This window comes from Lacerta agilis, chromosome 7, assembly GCF_009819535.1.
Source record: "Lacerta agilis isolate rLacAgi1 chromosome 7, rLacAgi1.pri, whole genome shotgun sequence".
NCBI lineage: Eukaryota > Metazoa > Chordata > Lepidosauria > Squamata > Lacertidae > Lacerta > Lacerta agilis.
Window position 1 is genome coordinate 55,914,115 of NC_046318.1, and position 18,526 is coordinate 55,932,640.

The window sequence follows — 18,526 nt, forward strand, 5'->3', positions numbered from 1 at the left end:
TTTGGTACTATCCTTTTCTGTAGAAAAGATCTCCAGGATAGCTAACAATAATAAAAATAGAACAAAAAATAAGAACCAAGCAAAAATAAATAAATAAATGCAAATGCTATATATTACATACATATATGCCTGTGTCTTAAACATAGCAGCAAATTTCAAATTATCAGCACTCCACAGCATGTATGATAACCTTTAGGCTCCTGATTATACGTCAAGGAGAGAGACAGCATAGAACAAAAACTAACACCAGAAGCAACACAATGGAATCTGGCATAATCTGTGAGCTACCTTGAGAACCTTATGACTAAAAACCACCCTATTACAATTTAAAATATAAACAAATTATTAAGCATTGGAACTGACCACCTTGGTGAATAGGAGGAGAAAAAAGATTTAACTAACTCTGGCCCAACTCTTGCATTAAATAGAACATTCACACAAATCAGATGGGGTAGTGGAACGAACTCTGACACTAAACAGCAATCTGAAACAAAAACATTCTTAATGTTAACAGAACAAAGGAAGCCTTACAGAAGCTCTGTCACTGATTTCATTGGAAGCTGCTGGCTAGAGAACGAGATTCCTGGGAATGAAGTAAGGGCATCAGATTACTGCCATCACTGACTTGCTTTGTATTATAGCGGTGTGCACTATTGATATTAGAACAGAGTGTATTCTGATTTAGCTGGTACTGGCAGTCATACAGTTGAGATATGTAACAATCCAGTTATGCCAGATTTTCAGGTTAAACATATAAGGCGAACCTGAGACGGAATCATACAATTGTAGAGATGGAAGGGACCCCAAGCGCCATCTAGTCTAGGGCAGGAATATTAACTTCTAACATTTAGTTAGAAGTTAGAATGTAGAATATAAATGTTTTACATCCAGCCCAGAAACACAGTTAGATGATAAACATACATGAGGCATAAGGAAGTCAGCTGGTGATAGCAGCAGAAAGATGGGTTGCTGTATCAGTTGCTAGTGGGCTATATTCCTGCCGAATGCTGATAAGTAAATTTCATTCATTTCCTTATTTAGACAGACTTCTCTGCTGACCCACCAGAGAGCAGTAATGTACACATAAGCTGTTCCATTTCTGGGAGGCGTATGAACTACTTATCTTGTAGCTAAGCATTTGATATTTCGGCAGCAGAAGACAGAAACCCTCCCAATGGCATACCAATGGACTGAAGATGTATTGGTTTTCTCAGATGCATTGGTTTTCTCAGATGCATTGGTTTTCTGCAGAGTTTTGCAAAGTCATTTCTTGCAGTCATGTAATAATTAACCTTATTTGCAGTTTGTGCAGGAACCAGAAGGAAAATTAAACTCAGCATCAAAATAAGAGTCCAGCTGTATTTATTAAAGGAGTTTCTAAGGTGGTCATTGGTGCAAATGTATGTTCACAGAAGCCTGTGAGCTTTGCTGTCTTTACTTTTTAAACACACACCCCTTGCTTTGTTTGGCATACATGTGCTTGCTGCAGCCACAGGAACTTTACCAAAGAGGGGATTGGAAGGGGATAAATGCCAGGGAGATATATCTCATTGCACAATAGTTAAACAATGCTTCTGTGTGAGAATGGCTTTAATTAGCCGGAAGTTTGATAGGTCTTGAATGATATTCAGCTAAGACATTCTCAGATTAGCAAATATGTTGTGTTTAGTGGGTTTACTTTCAGTATGGCTAACACTGGAGAACACCCAGTGTTCTTTTGTATGACCACATATGTTCATCTTTTATTTTAATTAGCACGGGAATTAAACACTCCTTACTTAGAATTTTGGGCTGCTATATCTAGAATTATCAGTATCCCATTAAATAGCTAATTGCTTTGATTCTGTTACATGCTAATCCAGAGTTCACTTTTTCTAACATAATCTTCTTTGTGATAAAGCATGTTGGTGCTCTTAATACATCTGTCAAACAAGTAACAACCCATTGCTGTTTGTATTTAATCCACACTGGAGTGCTATGTAATCCCATTGAATCAGCATAGCAAAAGCGGAAAGCAATAACAATGCACACACATATTCTGACTGCACAGTGTAATTATGGCAATATGTTATTTTACACAGGATGCTTACATAACTACATTGACTATTATTGGCCCATGTCTCAAAAGCACTGTGTGAATCAGTAGGATGGAAGTGCCAATTGTTAAGGATGAGTTTGCATAATAAATGTGTTTGCCTTCTGTAGCTGTTTCACTGGCTATTTTCATATTTCCAGCTGTGAACAACAACAACAACAACAACATTTGTAGTACAACAACAACAACAACAACAACAACAACATCATTTATGGTACTTATGCTGCAAATTGGCTTCCCATAAGATAAACCATGGGTAGGCAAACTAAGGCCCGGGGGCCGGATCCAGCCCCATCACCTTCTCAATCCGGCCCGCGGACGGTCCGGGAATCAGCGTGTTTTTACATAAGTAGAATGTACCCCTTTATTTAATGCATCTCTGGGTTACTTGTGGGGCCTGCCTGGTGTTTTTACATGAGTAGAATGTGTAGTTTTATTTAAAATGCATCTCTGGGTTATTTGTGGGGCATAGGAATCCATTCAATTATTTTTTTCCCAAAATATAGTCCGGCCCACCACAAGGTCTGAAGGACAGTGGACCGGCCCCCTGCTGAAAAAGTTTGATGACCCCTGAGATAAACAAACGAACTTGAAACTTTGCAACTATGTAAATATACCCAAAGTTCCAAGTTTGTTTGTTTTATCTCATGGGAAGCCAGTTAAAGACACTGGGCCTTTAATAAGCATCCTTCAAGACCATTTATGCAATAAAGAAAAGAAAATTGTGCTCCCATGTTTTTATGTACATTATTTACATATTAAGTACTGCAAATTGCTGTAACAGTCACTTGCTTTCTTAGTTAAATTTATCACCCATTTCTTAAGTTCGAAAATGAAGTTAGTGGCAAGTGGCAAATACCATCTACCATATGGAGAGCAGGAGTGTATCTTTTGATCAGTGCACAAGGCAGATTAGGGATTTCATTTAATTATATAAGGTATTTATATACCACTCTTCGGGCAGATCACTCAAAAAGGTTTACAAAAGATTATTACTACAAGTATTGAATCTTTTGAGCTATGTCTCACATCACTGCCCATCAGTTTCTCTGGCTAAGCTGATGGAGGTGCTCTCTGGATTGGTGTTGAAAACTTCCAATATGACTATTATGGAGAAACTCACCATCCATAATCAAGATCACCACTTCCAGGATGACTCAAGACTTCATAGCTTTCATGACATATTCTTGATCTGTGGTTTTTTTTCCTACCAGGCAAGAAGATGATGGTCTAAGAAGGGTGTTTTTTTTTGTAATGTCATGGTTGGATCACTTCTTGTTCAGGTTTGGGCCTATGGTAACTACCAGTATTCTACTCTGCAGGGCTGGAAGACATGAAGGAGATTTTTTGTTGGTAAGGCTTATTGAGCTCCTGTCAAATCCCTAGTCAATATGTGAATTGCAAGGATGACCCTCATAGTTGACATAATCATTCCTAAGCATCCTTTTCTGCTGAGCATAGTCCATCTGGCTCCTTGATACACATCTGAGCTGAGGACAATACAGGAAGTTGACAGACTGCTAGAGTGGAAGTGAGGAAAGTCGTATGAAGAGTCTGTCTGCACAAATAAGAGCTCATTACGAAGTCTATGCTGCAGCAATGAGTGGTGAAGAAGAAAATTTCCTCTGCTAACATTCTTACAATATTGTCCAGTGAACTTTTAAAAAGTGGTTGGGGTGTTTTTAATTATGACCCAGTGGGACAGGGAGGGGGGGACTTGTGGCCCTCTAGATGTTGTTTGGTTCTCATCAGCTTCAAGCAGATTAACCAGTTTTAGTCCAACAACAGCTAGAGGAGCGCAGGTTTCCTATTCCTGAAGTAGGTGATGTGATGGAAGCTTTGGTAGCATGTTGTACATGTTTGCATGACACTTTGATTACAAAATACACATTATATGAATAGCATGTCTTTCCTATGCTGTTCATTTCCTTTGTTATGTAGAAGAAGAGGAGGAGGAGTTTGGATTTGATATTCCGCTTTATCACTACCCGAAGGAGTCTCAAAGCGGCTAACATTCTCCTTTCCCTTCCTCCCCCACAACAAACACTCTGTGAGGTGAGTGGGGCTGAGAGACTTCAAAGAAGTAGCCCAAGGTCACCCAGCAGCTGCATGTGGAGGAGTGGGGACGCGAACCCGTTTCACCAGATTATGAGACTACCACTCTTAACCACTACACCACACTGACATGTAGATGTAGTTGTTGTGCTCTTTGGGTAATAAAGTTGCTCCCCCCCCCCCCCCGAAAATAAAACAGTTAAAGATCATCTCTTTATTACTCTGGTGATGCAGCTCCTTTCTACTCCAGCGGTGCCCTACTTTCCAAGAGATAATAGATTCTACTCATCTCTGAATATAATGACATTCATATCATAACCAAAACAATACTTTAGTCCCCAGAAAACACCCCATATAAATGTGGTGGAACAATAAAGCCTAGTGACCTCTGGACAGTCAATATTCAAATAGTGAAAATGTCACCTTGAACACTGAGTTTAAAACAGACATATCCCTTTGTTTAACATTTTTGACCCCCGTAATGAGAAAGAATTCAAACCAGCCAAAGAGACTGATCAATGCACTGAGCATTGTACTCACTCATATCCCTTTGACTTTAATGGGATTCTGAATGAAATAGACAGTTTGTCAAAGCTTAAAATGGGGGTTGGGATTTAAAATAAAAACTTATAAAAGAAGGAAGAGGAATGTGGGCCTGAGTTGCACAGCTACCAAATATCTAGCAGGCAGTCAGTTTTATTTATGAAAATGTGCACTTCAGGCAGCAAATTCCTAGACTTCCATAATGTGAACATGTTTTCTGTTTTTGTTTGTTCTGCTGTTGCAGCTCAAATCAATCTAATTTTGTCCTGACATATGCATGACCAACTTCCACAGAAATCAATGGGAACTGCACAAATATACTTGAGGGCACAGCAGTCTCCCACAGTCCTATAACACAGTGGTTTAGTTCTGGATGGCAAATGGAAGAGGCAGAAGGAACAAATAGCAGTAAATACCCAAATAGCTAAGCTCTCTCAGTCAAAAGTGTGAGCTTACCATTCCCTCCCCCCCCACCGTTATCAACAGTACCTTCTGTTTTCAATATCTTTATATACAATTTTGGAGATGAGATTAATCAGCCGTTTTCACTTACATTAAAGGAACCAGGGCAGTACAAAGTCAATGACCTGATTCTGTAAACTCTATGAACTGAGATGTGTCTGAAAAGCCAGACTAAAAATAAAACAAAAGGTGCTTGCACTTTACATCATATTTCTGTTTTATTCAGAAACTCTATTGCTTAGGCTTATGGTATCAATGCATTATTCTCCATTAATTATGCCACCGTTACTCCTGTTGAAAAAAAGGGAACCAATTCTACCCAAGGTCAGCCAGTTTGACTGTAACTATTCTAGGACTGGAATGAAATTCTACCATTTTCCCACTGGATCTCACTGGCAAACAGGGAGCAATCAATAGATCCACAAATTCAGTTCAATTATACAGCATCCAGCTCAATCAAATGAGTTTACACTGGATAAGTAAATGACCCTACCTGGTCTGAGTTACTCATGTGCTTGTTATATCAGATTCGGCTATTGCAATGCTATCTACCTAGGGCTGTCTTTAAAGGCCGATTAGAAATTGTAGTTGGTACAAAATGCAGCTACTAGGACACATCCATTGCATTGGTTGTCGAACTGTTTTCTGACTCATTCAATATGTCTGTATTAAAATTAAAAAAGCATCAGTTAAAGAAATTCTACCCCAGCTTTTAGGACATATAACATCTAAAATAAGTTACAACAAATCAATAAAATACAGCATTTGCTCTCAGTCCCACCAATCAAAGTGGGTAAACTTTGGCATTTTCATATCTTACAAGTATCGTGCTCAAAGGTTCCATCAGCTCGGTACAAAAGCAAGCGAACTTATATTAATACCATCGGCATCAGCTGAATCCTATTCCTAAACACAAAATTCATATTGCATCTATAATAAGTAAAGCATTTTAAAGATTTGCTAGGCACTAGTCTTACAAGTGCCCAGTTTAGTTCTTGCGTAAAGTGAGACTCGTAGCGTCAGCTTAATCCAGAGTGGAAAGTTGTCTGCCCTGCACATAATTCCACACGGTTGGCAGGGTTGATTGCTAATGTTTATTGGTGACTGAATCTCAAGTAGAATGCTTGTTACAAATCTAAGTTCACAAACAGAAATTTGTTATCAAGCAACACCATTTTAAATCTTGCTAGCTCTTTAAAATTAACAAACTATCCTGAAATTGGGGGAACGGATGATTTTCTTAAGACTCGGGTGTATTGTTGCCTAAACCTGCAATATAGCTCAGAAGTATACATGGCAGCTACGAAGTAGAGGTAAGTCTGATACTATGGCTACAGCTTGATATAATCTGCAAGTGGCTTAGAAATCAGGTGTGCCAAAATGCAGGTCGATCAGAAGATAAATTGCCCAGCCCAGTCCTTTTTACAAACCTCCTTCAAACAATCAGCTTCAATGCTATTGCCCAAGGCAACTGAAAATACAGTTTTTGATACATCTGCAATTTTAGCATACCACATTTGAGAATGGAGGGCCAAATAATTGCAGGCACTCCATTTCAATGGCTCCGCTCCTACCTGAATGATAGTTTCCAGATGATAGTGCTGCACAACAGCTGCTCTGCCTGATGGCATTTATGCTACGAGGTTTAGCAGGTTTCCACCTTGGCTCCCCTGCTGTTTAACAGCTACATAAAACCACTGGGAGAGGTAGTTTGGGGATTTGAAGTTCCATCAGTATGCAGATGATGTTTAGCTCTCTTTCTCATTTACATCAAATTCAAGTGAGGAAGATGTTCTGAACAGGTGTCCAAGTCAGTAAAGTTCTGAAAGAGGGCCAACAAACTGAAGCTCACTCCACAAAAGACTGAAGTTTAGTTGGCTGGTAATGGAGTTGACCAGAAAATCAGGGTTCAGGTCCATAACTTTGATTCTGCTTTGCAGATGATGTTCTGAGCATTGGAACAAGTTTTGGCTCATATGTTAACTGCAACTGCTAACATAATTAACTGAAACATCTAGAAATGAGTACATTTTGCCTGTTCTGACTAACAGCTTGCTTTTAAGAAGAAAGTAAAAGATTGCACTAATGCAAGGATTACTACTAGCACAACATAATTTCCTGTGCCGTCCCCAAATCTATTCTGGAGGGTTGAAGGAAACCCCAGAACAGATTTAAGGGACACATGTGGGAGGAGATAGGGAGATGTTTCAATTGTGCAAGAAGAAATCCTTGTGCTGATGCAATGATCTACTTAACACCACATTGAATACAACCCATTTGTTTTAATTTTGAGAGCCACAAATGGGCAATAGCGGAGAGGCAGAAGCCTTTCAGATTTTGTTGGACTCCAACTCCCAACAACCCCAGCCAGAATTGCCAATTTTAGGGGATGAGGGGATTCATTTGGAAGCTCACAATTTAGACACCCCTGGTCTAAGACCTGTACATTTGAAAGATGTCTTGCTTCAATATGCACCTGCTGTGCTAGAGGACTGACTCATGGTGCTCCCACCCTTATATGATTACTTGGCTCCATGCATCATGGACTGGCTAGAGTGGTGGTGGCAGGTACTAGTTGGAGAACCCCAAAGCATAGCTGTCAACCCTCCCTGCTGTTTCCCAATGCTATAATAAGGGAATTTCCCACAAAAAAGGGAAAGGTTGACAGCTATGCCCCAAAGGGAAGAAGGCTCAAAGCCAAGGGATTGGTGGTGGGATGACAATGAGTGGTCAGAGGGAGAAGAGGGAGCAGACTGGAAGGAGCTGTTGGAAGCTGAAAAGGTAACGAGGTTTATTGAGCAGGAAGACTCTGTGGCAGAAAGCAGTCAAGAATCAGAGACAGAAGAGGAGGCTGGAGAGGAGGGGGCCCAAGAGGCAGAGAGGAGTCAGGCTGGTGAAGAAATCAGGCTGTCTCCCACTCCTGCGGTGACCAGCTCCCCTCCCCCCCAGTCTACTAGAACCCAAAGAGGTATGAAGAGGGTGGAGCAAAGAAAAGCAAGATGGAGGAATCTCAGATTGCTTGGGAAGGAACCATGGGAGGAGTATTAAAGAGCACTGGGAAGCAAGAGGTACCGGGAAGAGTTGCTGCGCTCACTAGACCTGGCCTCCTGAGCTGTTTGTTTTTTTGACTAAAGAGTTAACAACTGACACCATGTGAGTTATTACTGACCTCATCCTGGCTCCTGTCGTTGGCACCATGCCTGGTGACTTTCAGTAACCAGTAAAAAATAATAATTTTTGTTTCCTCAGGGATTTTGTTTGACCTTTAAGGGGTTTTAAATGTCTCAAGCATTATATTGCTTTAAAAAATTGTTACTGGTTTTAAAATATGTTGCCTGCCTTAGGAATTTTATATTAAAAGCTGTGTAGGGGGATGCTTAAAATAAATATGGCTTGATTCAAACCCATTTTCTTTTCATTTTAGCCAACCCATCATGGTTAAGGGCTGTGCTAAATGCATTTGTTCAGATTTCACTAATCTGGTGCCCTCCTAAATTTGGACTTCAACTTGCATCAGCATGTGCCCGCTGGGGCTGATGGGAGTTGTAGTCTAAAACATCTGCAGGACACCAGGTTGCCAAAGGCTGAACTAGTTATTAATTGCCTAATATAGGATCTGTACAAAAGTGAAGGAACAAGGCCTCTTCTCTAAAAATGAAAAAAAGTTGGCAAACTTACATTTATTTACTTAAAAAACTATTTCCATACCCCCTTCACTCCAAACAATACCAACGTAATTTGCAACCAAAACAATATAAGAAATATTGTTATATAACAATATAACAAATCATCAAACACATCCATAAAAACATGCTAGTAAAATATTAACATAGGGGTGCTAAAACTGGCACTAATGGGCTGGGAATGCCTGAGCAAACAGCATGCTGTAAGTACTCAACAACTGATGCCTGCCTAATCACCAAGGGGAGATCATTCCATAAAGCAGCAGGGAGGTAGCAGCAGTAAGTGGGGTGTGCCTCAAGAGGAGACTCCAGCAGGTGGCAAGAGAGGGTGGTTTCTGTGGCTCTGCAGTTCCAAGCTAAAAGGAATTGCTAAGCAAGGTCCAGGGTGGTTTCAAGCTTCCCTTCCTAGGTGGATTTCAACAATAATGAATTCAGCCAGTAGTGTTTCAGCCGCTGAAATCTAATAATCCCCTAATTGTAGTATTCCACAGGAGACTAGTTCAGCCCTTCAATTTTCTCTTCTTCACAAAGAGAAAAACACCAGCTCTCCAACCCTTGCTCTCCAGGGGCCAGTTATGTTTGGGGCAAACTAGCACCAGCACTCTTAACTGAGTGGGAAGGCTCTAGCTGACAAGGAGGCAGAAGCGGCCTAGTCATATTTCTGCTCATTACTTTATTCCTACTACAGTTACATTGAAACACAAAGTGCAACTCTATCCAACATGCGAATGAGTGTAACGTGCTGGGTTCAGACAATATGTTTTCTCTGCACTTTCTGCTTCCACTGCTTGGTGGAGTATTTCTCTCTCCCTCCAGCCTTACAGGTACGTGTCACCACAGAGAAGGAACTTTTTAATGAAAGCTAGTGTCCATGGTTTACTACCTCTGAAATAAAAAGTGCACATTTATTTAAAATCTTAGATGTTAAAGAGCCATAAAACATGCAGTAATTATATATATTAAGGAATACTAATATACTAACCATAATTTAGGGATTTTTATCCTGCTCTAAGGATATCTAAGAGTAAAAGGGTTGTTTAAAAATACCTTTCTGTACAGAAGTACTGAATATTATATGAATATGTACAGGCTATGATCTCCCAATAAACCCTAAAACAACTCTGTCAGAGTAGAGTTAGAAAGAGAGTTAGAATGTTCACAGAGGCAAGGGTTAAGTGATGACGCCAACTCGGGGGGGGGGGGGGAGGGGAGGTACAAGCCAGTCCTCAGGAGGAGGAGGTTAGAAAAAGAGCGGGGAAAAGCCTTTTGAGAGTTGCTGGTCAGGGGAGAAGCAGAGCTCAGAAGGTATCTGAACTGAATGACTCTGTGGAGTGATAGTTGAAGTTAAGAACTATTTATAAATACTGTTTGTGAATTCTTAATAAAAATTATAAAGACCAAGAGACGTTTGTGTGGTAATGTGAAGAGGAATCGACCAGCCCTGACAAATTCTACTTTTGATGCTTCATCCTTAAGTCATTAATACTGATTTACAACTGAATGCTACTGCTAACAATAGCAAAACAGTATATTGAGCAAAAAGGGGACAAAGAAAGATCCCACTACCTTAACTGATTGCTAAAGGAAAACATGGCAAACTATTTTAATGATAAAAATTACCGGGTACATATAAAAAGAAATGCAATACTTAATCATCAAGAGAGGTGGGCCTTGTTTTTACATTTCTGGAATGGCAAAATAAATGATGATTCCCCCCCCCCCCCCTTTTAATTCATTCACGGTATTATAGAGTTTTGTTATGCTGTCTCTCTCCCTTCTTCACATGCCATTTCCTTTCCTCCCTCTTTTTTCCTTTTCTCTTTTGTAATTCACATGTTTCCTCTTTTTGGCATGAGAAGCAAGGATGCAAACATCCTTGTATAATGTTTTTTTTTTTTGCTACATATTGTCACAAAACATAATAACATAATTTATAATAAAACCAAACACCTTCTTAAAATGCCTGTTGGAAGAAGAAAGTCTTACTCATGCACCTGAAGTTCAGCAGAGAGGGTGCCTGTCTAACCTCAGCTGGAAGAGAGTTCTATAGCTTGCGCCCACTACACTGAATGGACAGCTTCTTGCAGTTATGAGTCATGCATCTGAGCCATGGGGGGAGGGACTGCTAACCAAGATCCCTCCTCTCAAAAAAATATCAGTGATCAGACCAGGATATAAGGAATCAGGTGATCCTTAATATATCCTGTTTTCCACTGAATAGTCCATCCTGGTTCACTTTTTACATATACTAATTGTCCCTTAGCTATAAGGTAAAAAGTAGAGGTAAATGACCCCTGGACGGTTAAGTCCAGTCAAAGGCGACTATGGGGTGTGGCACTCATCTTGCTTCAGACTGAGGGAGCCGGTGTTTGTCCAAAGACAGCTTTCCAGGTCATGTGGCCAGCATGACTAAATCGCTTCTGGTGCAACGGGACACCGTGAAAAGTGCCAGAGCACACGGAAATGCCGTTTACCTTCCCGCTGAAGTGGTACCTATTTATCTACTTGCACTGGCATGCTTTTTTTTTTTTGAACTGCTAGGTTGGCAGATGCCCTGACAGAGCAATGGGAGTTCACCCCATTGCTCAGATTACGAACCGCCAACATTCTGATCGGCAAGCCCACAAGGCTCAGTGGTTTGGATGTGGGTGGTGCTGTGGTCTCCCTTAACTACAGTATATGGTAACAAGATCTAAATCAACTTGTTGCCGGGTCTCGAAGTTACAGATCTGGACTTACAAATAAATATTATATATTCTCTTTGCAAAAATATTATATACTAGCTGACTAGAATCTACTGCTAGCTACATAAGTTGTAAATGGATGACTTCATGTGTCATGTTCACGGGGCAAATCTGCACACTATATCTTATAGATGTACACCTAAGATATTTTTACATTTCTACCTAATTATGTTCTGTGTGAACAAGGCAAACACTTGCTATATAAGTGCAGTTGTCAGAGACCTGTGACTGGCTGCAGCTTCCTGTTGAGTGTTCACTCTGTGGCAATCTTGGACTTCTGTTTAATATGTGAACTGGCACTAAGACCTAACAGAGCAGTAAGAATCTTTGCACTGCCACAAGACTGTGAACACATAGCTCACATATCCCCAACTGCAAATAACTGGGGGTCTTTCTCCGTCATTAATGTCACTCCCTCCCCTGGTCTCTGTGTGAGCAAGAACTGTTATTGCAAGGCTAGAATATCCATCCCAACAGCAGTTACAGAAATAAAAATAATTATTGCATAAGGCATCCTTCATCCTACACTATTACCCCTAGTGAATTGGGTTCAGAATGTCTTCTGTCTGGCTGTACTCTACACCTGCCTGCATATGCAATACTCTATTCAGAGAAAGATTTTTTTTAAAAAAATCCTGTTAAACCCCAGTATTTAATTTCATATTGTAGTCATGTTTCAAACTTACATGGAATTTACTGGGCCAAGATGCCCAGTAAAGTTATTTTTACCAGCTTGTGTAATATGCCTATCACTGTAATACTCAGCAAATACGTAATGAAGGAGACAAGAGCTGAAAGTATACACATTTACATTCCAAAATCTGCAAAGCCATAATGCAAGGCCTAAAAAACCTTTTATCATCCTTGACCATTGGCAAGGGCTGAGGAGTGTTCCTACACACAGCATTTGAAGAAGAAGAAGAAGAAGAAGAGGAGGAGGAGGAGTTCGGATTTGATATTCCGCTTTATCACTACCCGAAGGAGTCTCAAAGCGGCTAACATTCTCCTTTCCCTTCCTCCCCCACAACAAACACTCTGTGAGGTGAGTGAGGCTGAGAGACTTCAAAGAAGTGTGACTAGCCCAAGGCCACCCAGCAGCTGCATGTAGAGGAGCGGACGCGAACCCCGTTCACCAGATTATGAGACTACCGCTCTTAACCACTACACCACACTGGCAACCCCTGAACTAATGCATATTCATAGGCTATGGAAAAGTGCCCTAGTAGTACTTTTTAAATGAAGCAATTAATTACTTATTATCTTCCTATTTCTAAGATTATTACTATTACTAACACCTTCACCCACTTGCGCTTTTACCCAGTCAGAAACAAACTCTCCCCGTGCTGCTTTTCCAGACATAATAGAAAAGTGACTGATAGATGTAAAAGCAGCTTCCATATCTTTTCTTCCACAAGCAATTTCAAGCAAAAGAACAGCTAGATGTGAAAGGGTTAATCAGCACCCCTGCCATTCCTTTGGCCAAACTCTCAGCATCCCACAGCTTTTTAAAACACAGACACCTGTCAAAAACTAGACACAGTGCAACATATAGTTTGGCCCTCAGTTCAACTTTTCAATAGTCATCATCTTTAATCATTCTGTTTCAAGTCAACCCATTATTAGCACTAAAGAAGCTGTCTCACATCAGAGGTATGGAATACATTCAAGGATTGCGGCTCCACTGAATACTGCTTCTGTATATCTAGTTTTCAAAAGTAAGTCTATGGGGGGACCTTTTACATCTTTGGGAAGAAGAAACCATCACTCAGTGATAGAGCACATGCTTTGCATACAGAAGTCCACAGTTCCAACCCCTGACCTATCCACTTGAAAGAGATGCATTTATGGCAGGACTAGCATAGACTAACTGAGACCCAGGAGTGTGGATGTGAGTCAAAGCAGACAGCAGTGGGCTAGATGAATCAATGACCTGATTCAGGACATATAAAACTAATAATGGTTGCATTTGTACACAAAACTAAGGTGTAAAAACATGATTTATTAAGCCATACTGTGCATGCAGCCACACTTTGCTCTTCCCTTCCATGAGCAGGTAAACAATCCTTGCAGAGGGTGGCTTAGTGTAACTTCCAAGCCCAGGACTGTGGTTTGCTTTGCCCTAACCCCCCCCCCCCGGATTGCTAAATCTGCAACAAACCATGGCTTCAAGCTGGCTAGTGATCATAGTTACCACACTTTGGGTTTTAAAAAAACTTTCAACAAAAACTAAATTCCTCTTTTAAAAAATGCAAACTTTAAAAAGGCAATGGAAGAGCAGGCCATTTTTTCAAATTATACACTACTAAGAGAAAACTAGGGACCCAGGTGGCGCTGTGGGTTAAACCACTGAGCCTAGGGCTTGCTGATCAGAAGGTCGGCAGTTCGAATTCCTGCCACGGGGTGAGCTCCCGTTGCTCGGTCCCAGTTCCTGCCCACCTAGCAGTTCGAAAGCATGTCAAAGTGCAAGTAGATAAATAGGAACCGCTCCAGCGGGAAGGTAAACGGTGTTTCCGTGCGCTGCTCTGGTTCGCCAGAAGCAGCTTTGTCATGCTGGCCACATGACCCGGAAGCTGTCTATGGACAAACGCCGGCTCCCTCGGCCTATAGAGCGAGATGAGTGCCGCAACCCCAGAGTCGGACACGACTGGAACTGATGGTCAGGGGTCCCTTTACCTTTACCTTTTAAGAGAAAACTAAAAAGGTGGTTTGAGCCGTTAATCTGAAGTCTAATAAGATGGTTCCTTGAACACATTTTAGACTAAGCTATTGATGCAACACTTTGCTAGCTGATAATGCTTGCCAAGTTCTTCCTTACTTCTTTACGGAATCAAGTACCAACATTCCTTGGAGGGCAAATTGCATAATCGTGTACATTTCCTTTCAAGGTGCAGACTTTTAAACCAGAGTTCTATATGCACTTGCTTGTTAAGATTTGTTAAAAATTGCTTTTCATCACATCATTCAAATATGAACCTTCTGCCTAGCTCATACTTAAAAAAAAAAACCAAAGCCATTGCTGCATGTACAGTGAATGTACCATTTAAGATTTATTACCTACAAGCAGGATGATTTACTCTAAATGTCAGGGGTCAATTGTACAAGGTCATTTTTTAATATAGTTCAATACAAATACATCCTTTCAAATTCAGTTATAGAATATTTTCTTGCCAAGACTGCAATGCAAGTACTCCATAATATTCCTCACCATATAATCTCACATAATATTATGAATATATGTTTTGGATAGTGCAATCTGTATCATTTTCCAGCAATCTATCCTTATCATTCTTGCAAAACGGGTTTTCCTAGAACTCATCCATTCCATGTTCCTAACCCAATAATTAATTTACAATTGAGAATACCGTTAGAGCTTTGTAGGATTATGGTTTGAAATGTTTATCTTCCATTAATAGGTTCTACAATCATGGAAATATTGTCCTACGTAAGGGAATTTGAAGGAGAGAAAAGAATTGCCTCATGGAAGCCTATTGGAAAATGAAATAAATAAATAAAACCAGCAGGTGGCAGCTGCAACTAGTGAGAAGAATGAACTGGCCCTCAAAAACAATTCATATTGAAATAAATACTAAGGAAGCTTTGTATTAATTTGTACACCAATACTTTTCTTTTTCATTTTGTATCCCACTCTTTCAGCAATAACACTTCCAAAGCAGCTGCTTACAAAATAAAAGATCAAAAACCTATACAATGTTGCATTTATAGAACACTCATGTAACAAATCAATATGGCTTTCAAGAGATACTTTTGTCAGGTCACATCTATGGCAAATACCTACGTCATCTCACATACTTCCTGAAACAGCGAAGCAAACTAATCCAAATGTCAAACCAATTCCCCACTACTTTGTCATGATGGGGTCTCCTTCAGAAGTTATGGGCCTTGCCCATATGGAGAATCCTTAGAGGATGTTATGGTATCTGATCAAGATGAGATACACTTGGCATTCATAGGGATACACTTTGCATTCACAGGGCAAGTAGCTAGAAATATTTCAAAGATGACAATCAGTGGATGCGGAATGCATACACTGTTCCTAACTGGATCTGTCCACTCAAGACACCCTAAAATAAATGCTCATAAAGCCACAGCAATCTAGTTCAATCCAATAAGCCTGTTTCATTCCAGTGCCTCCTCAAAACTGTTGAACAGCGTTATCTTCCAAGGGTCACATTATGCAATTTCACTGTAAAAATGTAACTCAAACCTGCACTTGCACCATTTTCGCCAATATGATTATTAGCTAACAAAATGTTTCTAGTTTGTGTCACTGAAGCAAGGAATAAAATGCTTTGAAATGACTTACCTTGAGATTGCAATCTCCACTTTAGTTCTTGCCATGGCAGATGCCCGCTGGGCACCCTCGACGGCACGCTCCACCTTTTCTTTAGTTTTTGTGTTTCTTATGGGTATAAGCTGCTTCCTTATTCCACGGACCAAAACATTGTTTTTATACTTTCCCTCTTCCTTGGTGCCATCTGGAAACATGGTACATCCATATCCATGCCTCTTATTATTTAGCCACTCCCCTTCGTATTTCATACCATTTGAGCGCTCGCTTATACCGAATCCGCTGCGCTTGTCATTCTTCCATTCGCCCATGTACGTTTCTGTTGTGGTGGCATCAACGTGGTCTTCCGCTGGGCAATAATCACAATCCCCATCTCCAAAACTAATGGTAGAATTGGCATCGCTAGAGCTAATCCTACTTATAGCAGCATCGCTCCTGACAGAGCTGCGTTTGCTAGAAATCGACGATTTCGATTCGGATTTTCTAAGTTTTATACTACCGAGAAGGGATCCTCTTCTGAACAAGCCTCCTTTCTTCTTACCACCAATTCCTTCCAGATCACTGTGAAAATTCAACACAAACCCTCCTCTTGTTCCAGCAGGGCTGTCCAAAGTAATATCATGTAGAACAGTGCCATTGCTCTGCTCACTACGTAGTGACGCTAGAGATGTCCGGAGGGGAGAACGGATCACAGTCGCCATGCCATAGGGGACACTTTGCCGCATGCCATAGCCATGCCTCATCCCTCCTGTCCACTGCCCCTGGTATGTACCTTTCCAAAGAAATAAGAAGAAACAAGGAAAATGAATAAGTATCTAACGATTTTAGTTTGTCAGCAGCGCTGGAAATTCATCTTGCATATTTTCACCACTAAACTATACGCACGGCCTGAAGAGGCTTCTTCTCCCCCCCCCCCCGGCAAGTAATTTAAATAGAAAATAACAAAAAGCCTAAACAAATTAGGAACTGATCCATGATTTATATATATCATATATATTGCTTCAAATGCTTATTCTAATGTGGCATGGAATCTGCTGATGAAAGTATTTAAAATTATTTCCTATGTGATAAGCACAAACACAAACCCGAGATAATTCAGCTGGTGGACATTCATTTCAGCAAGTCCACCACAAGATAGTATTCACTCTGTTTTGTCCCTAATCTGGAACACTGGGATGGTTTTACCTTGAGTCTACTGTTAGCATCACAGGCTGAACTCTATGGTATAGCCAGTTTTCCTGTTCCTGATGAGCCTTGCTACCAGGTTGGAAATCCACAGGCTACACTAAATGATCTCACTGAATGTTGGCAAATGATAATGAGGTATCAAATTTATCATAACTGCATCCATTGGAAATGGCTCATGTACAATGGCACTCTTCATAGAACTCAGTGAATGTTGGTCACAATGTATAGGAGCCATTAACTTGTTATGCCCTCATGTTGTTGTTCAGTCGTGTCTGACTCTTTGTGACCCCATGGACCAGAGCACGCCAGGCACCTCTATCCTCCACTGCCTCCTGCAGTTTGGCCAAACTCATGCTAGTTGCTTCGAACTCATGCCCTCATAGCAACTCTATTTGGCTATGGGACCACAGCATTAAGAGATAAGCCTTTGCCTGCTGCCTTTTACTGTCAAAGAGCAGGGGCTTATCTCTCATCTTAGCACTGCAGTACTAAGTTCTAAGACCAGAGATAACAGATCTCCACACCTAACACATGGCTCACCCCAAAGAGCCCCACAGGCCAAATTTGGAGACCTGGCAGGCCTAATTTGAACCATGGCCCACAGGATCTCCATTGCTGTTAACAGCATCATGGTGTAATGTAAGTAAGTATTTATGTTTACTCAGTGAGCTTCATGTCTGAAGCTTCATCCCCAAGGCCATTGAGTAAGCTTCTTGCATCTAATCCCCAATGCCTTTAAATTCAACTAATTTAAAGCACCGGGATTTAAGTTAGTTGCAACTAACTAAAATGTTCTATTGCCTTCAATGATATGTGAAAGACAATGCTGAACTTGTTCACTCGGGCCCATTGATTTTAAAAGAGATTTACTCTCATGTGAGCATGCATACAATTGCAGCCTTACTCATCCCAAACTTTTGATAATTTCTTGCAGCAATGAAGCCTCTCTGCCTGTGATGTTGAGTGGTCATATCTTGACGTACATTTTTACATATGGTTTCCTATTTCATTTTCTGTTGACAGTGCTGATTTATCATTCCCATATTTTTTTTAAACCATCAATCAATGCAACAAAATTTATCAAAAAAGTTTCAGCCTAGATTTAAAATGTTTTTGCTATACATTTTTGTATTTCATTTCTGTAAGTTATTACTTAATATACAGCAGGCTCTAGGATTACAGCACACATATTTTATTGCATATCCTAGGTGTGCAGAAAAATAAAATAAAATTCGTGTCACCTGAAAAGTATTTTAAGAAACATTCCAGTACCCAGATCTGAACACTCCTGGCCAATTATGAATCATAATCAAAGCAGACACACTGAAATAACTAACAATGCAAATAAATCAGTTGACTTCAATATCCATACCTTAGTTGGATACAACCCATAATTTAAAGATTATAATATATATATAGTGTATAAAATATATGAACTACAAATATT

At 40.3% G+C, this 18,526-nt stretch overlaps 1 protein-coding gene across 3 annotated transcripts in view; it reads right to left on the reverse strand.

Annotated features, from left to right (window-relative positions):
- The window catches only part of JPH1 (junctophilin 1), a 61,448-nt gene that overhangs the window by 37,891 nt on the left and 5,031 nt on the right, over positions 1-18,526 (reverse strand). For all 3 annotated transcript variants that reach the window (XM_033155443.1, XM_033155442.1, XM_033155444.1), the window contains exon 2: positions 15,907-16,663. In XM_033155443.1, coding sequence (XP_033011334.1) covers positions 15,907-16,663 — 757 coding nt within the window. The remainder of the gene's footprint in view (positions 1-15,906; positions 16,664-18,526) is intronic.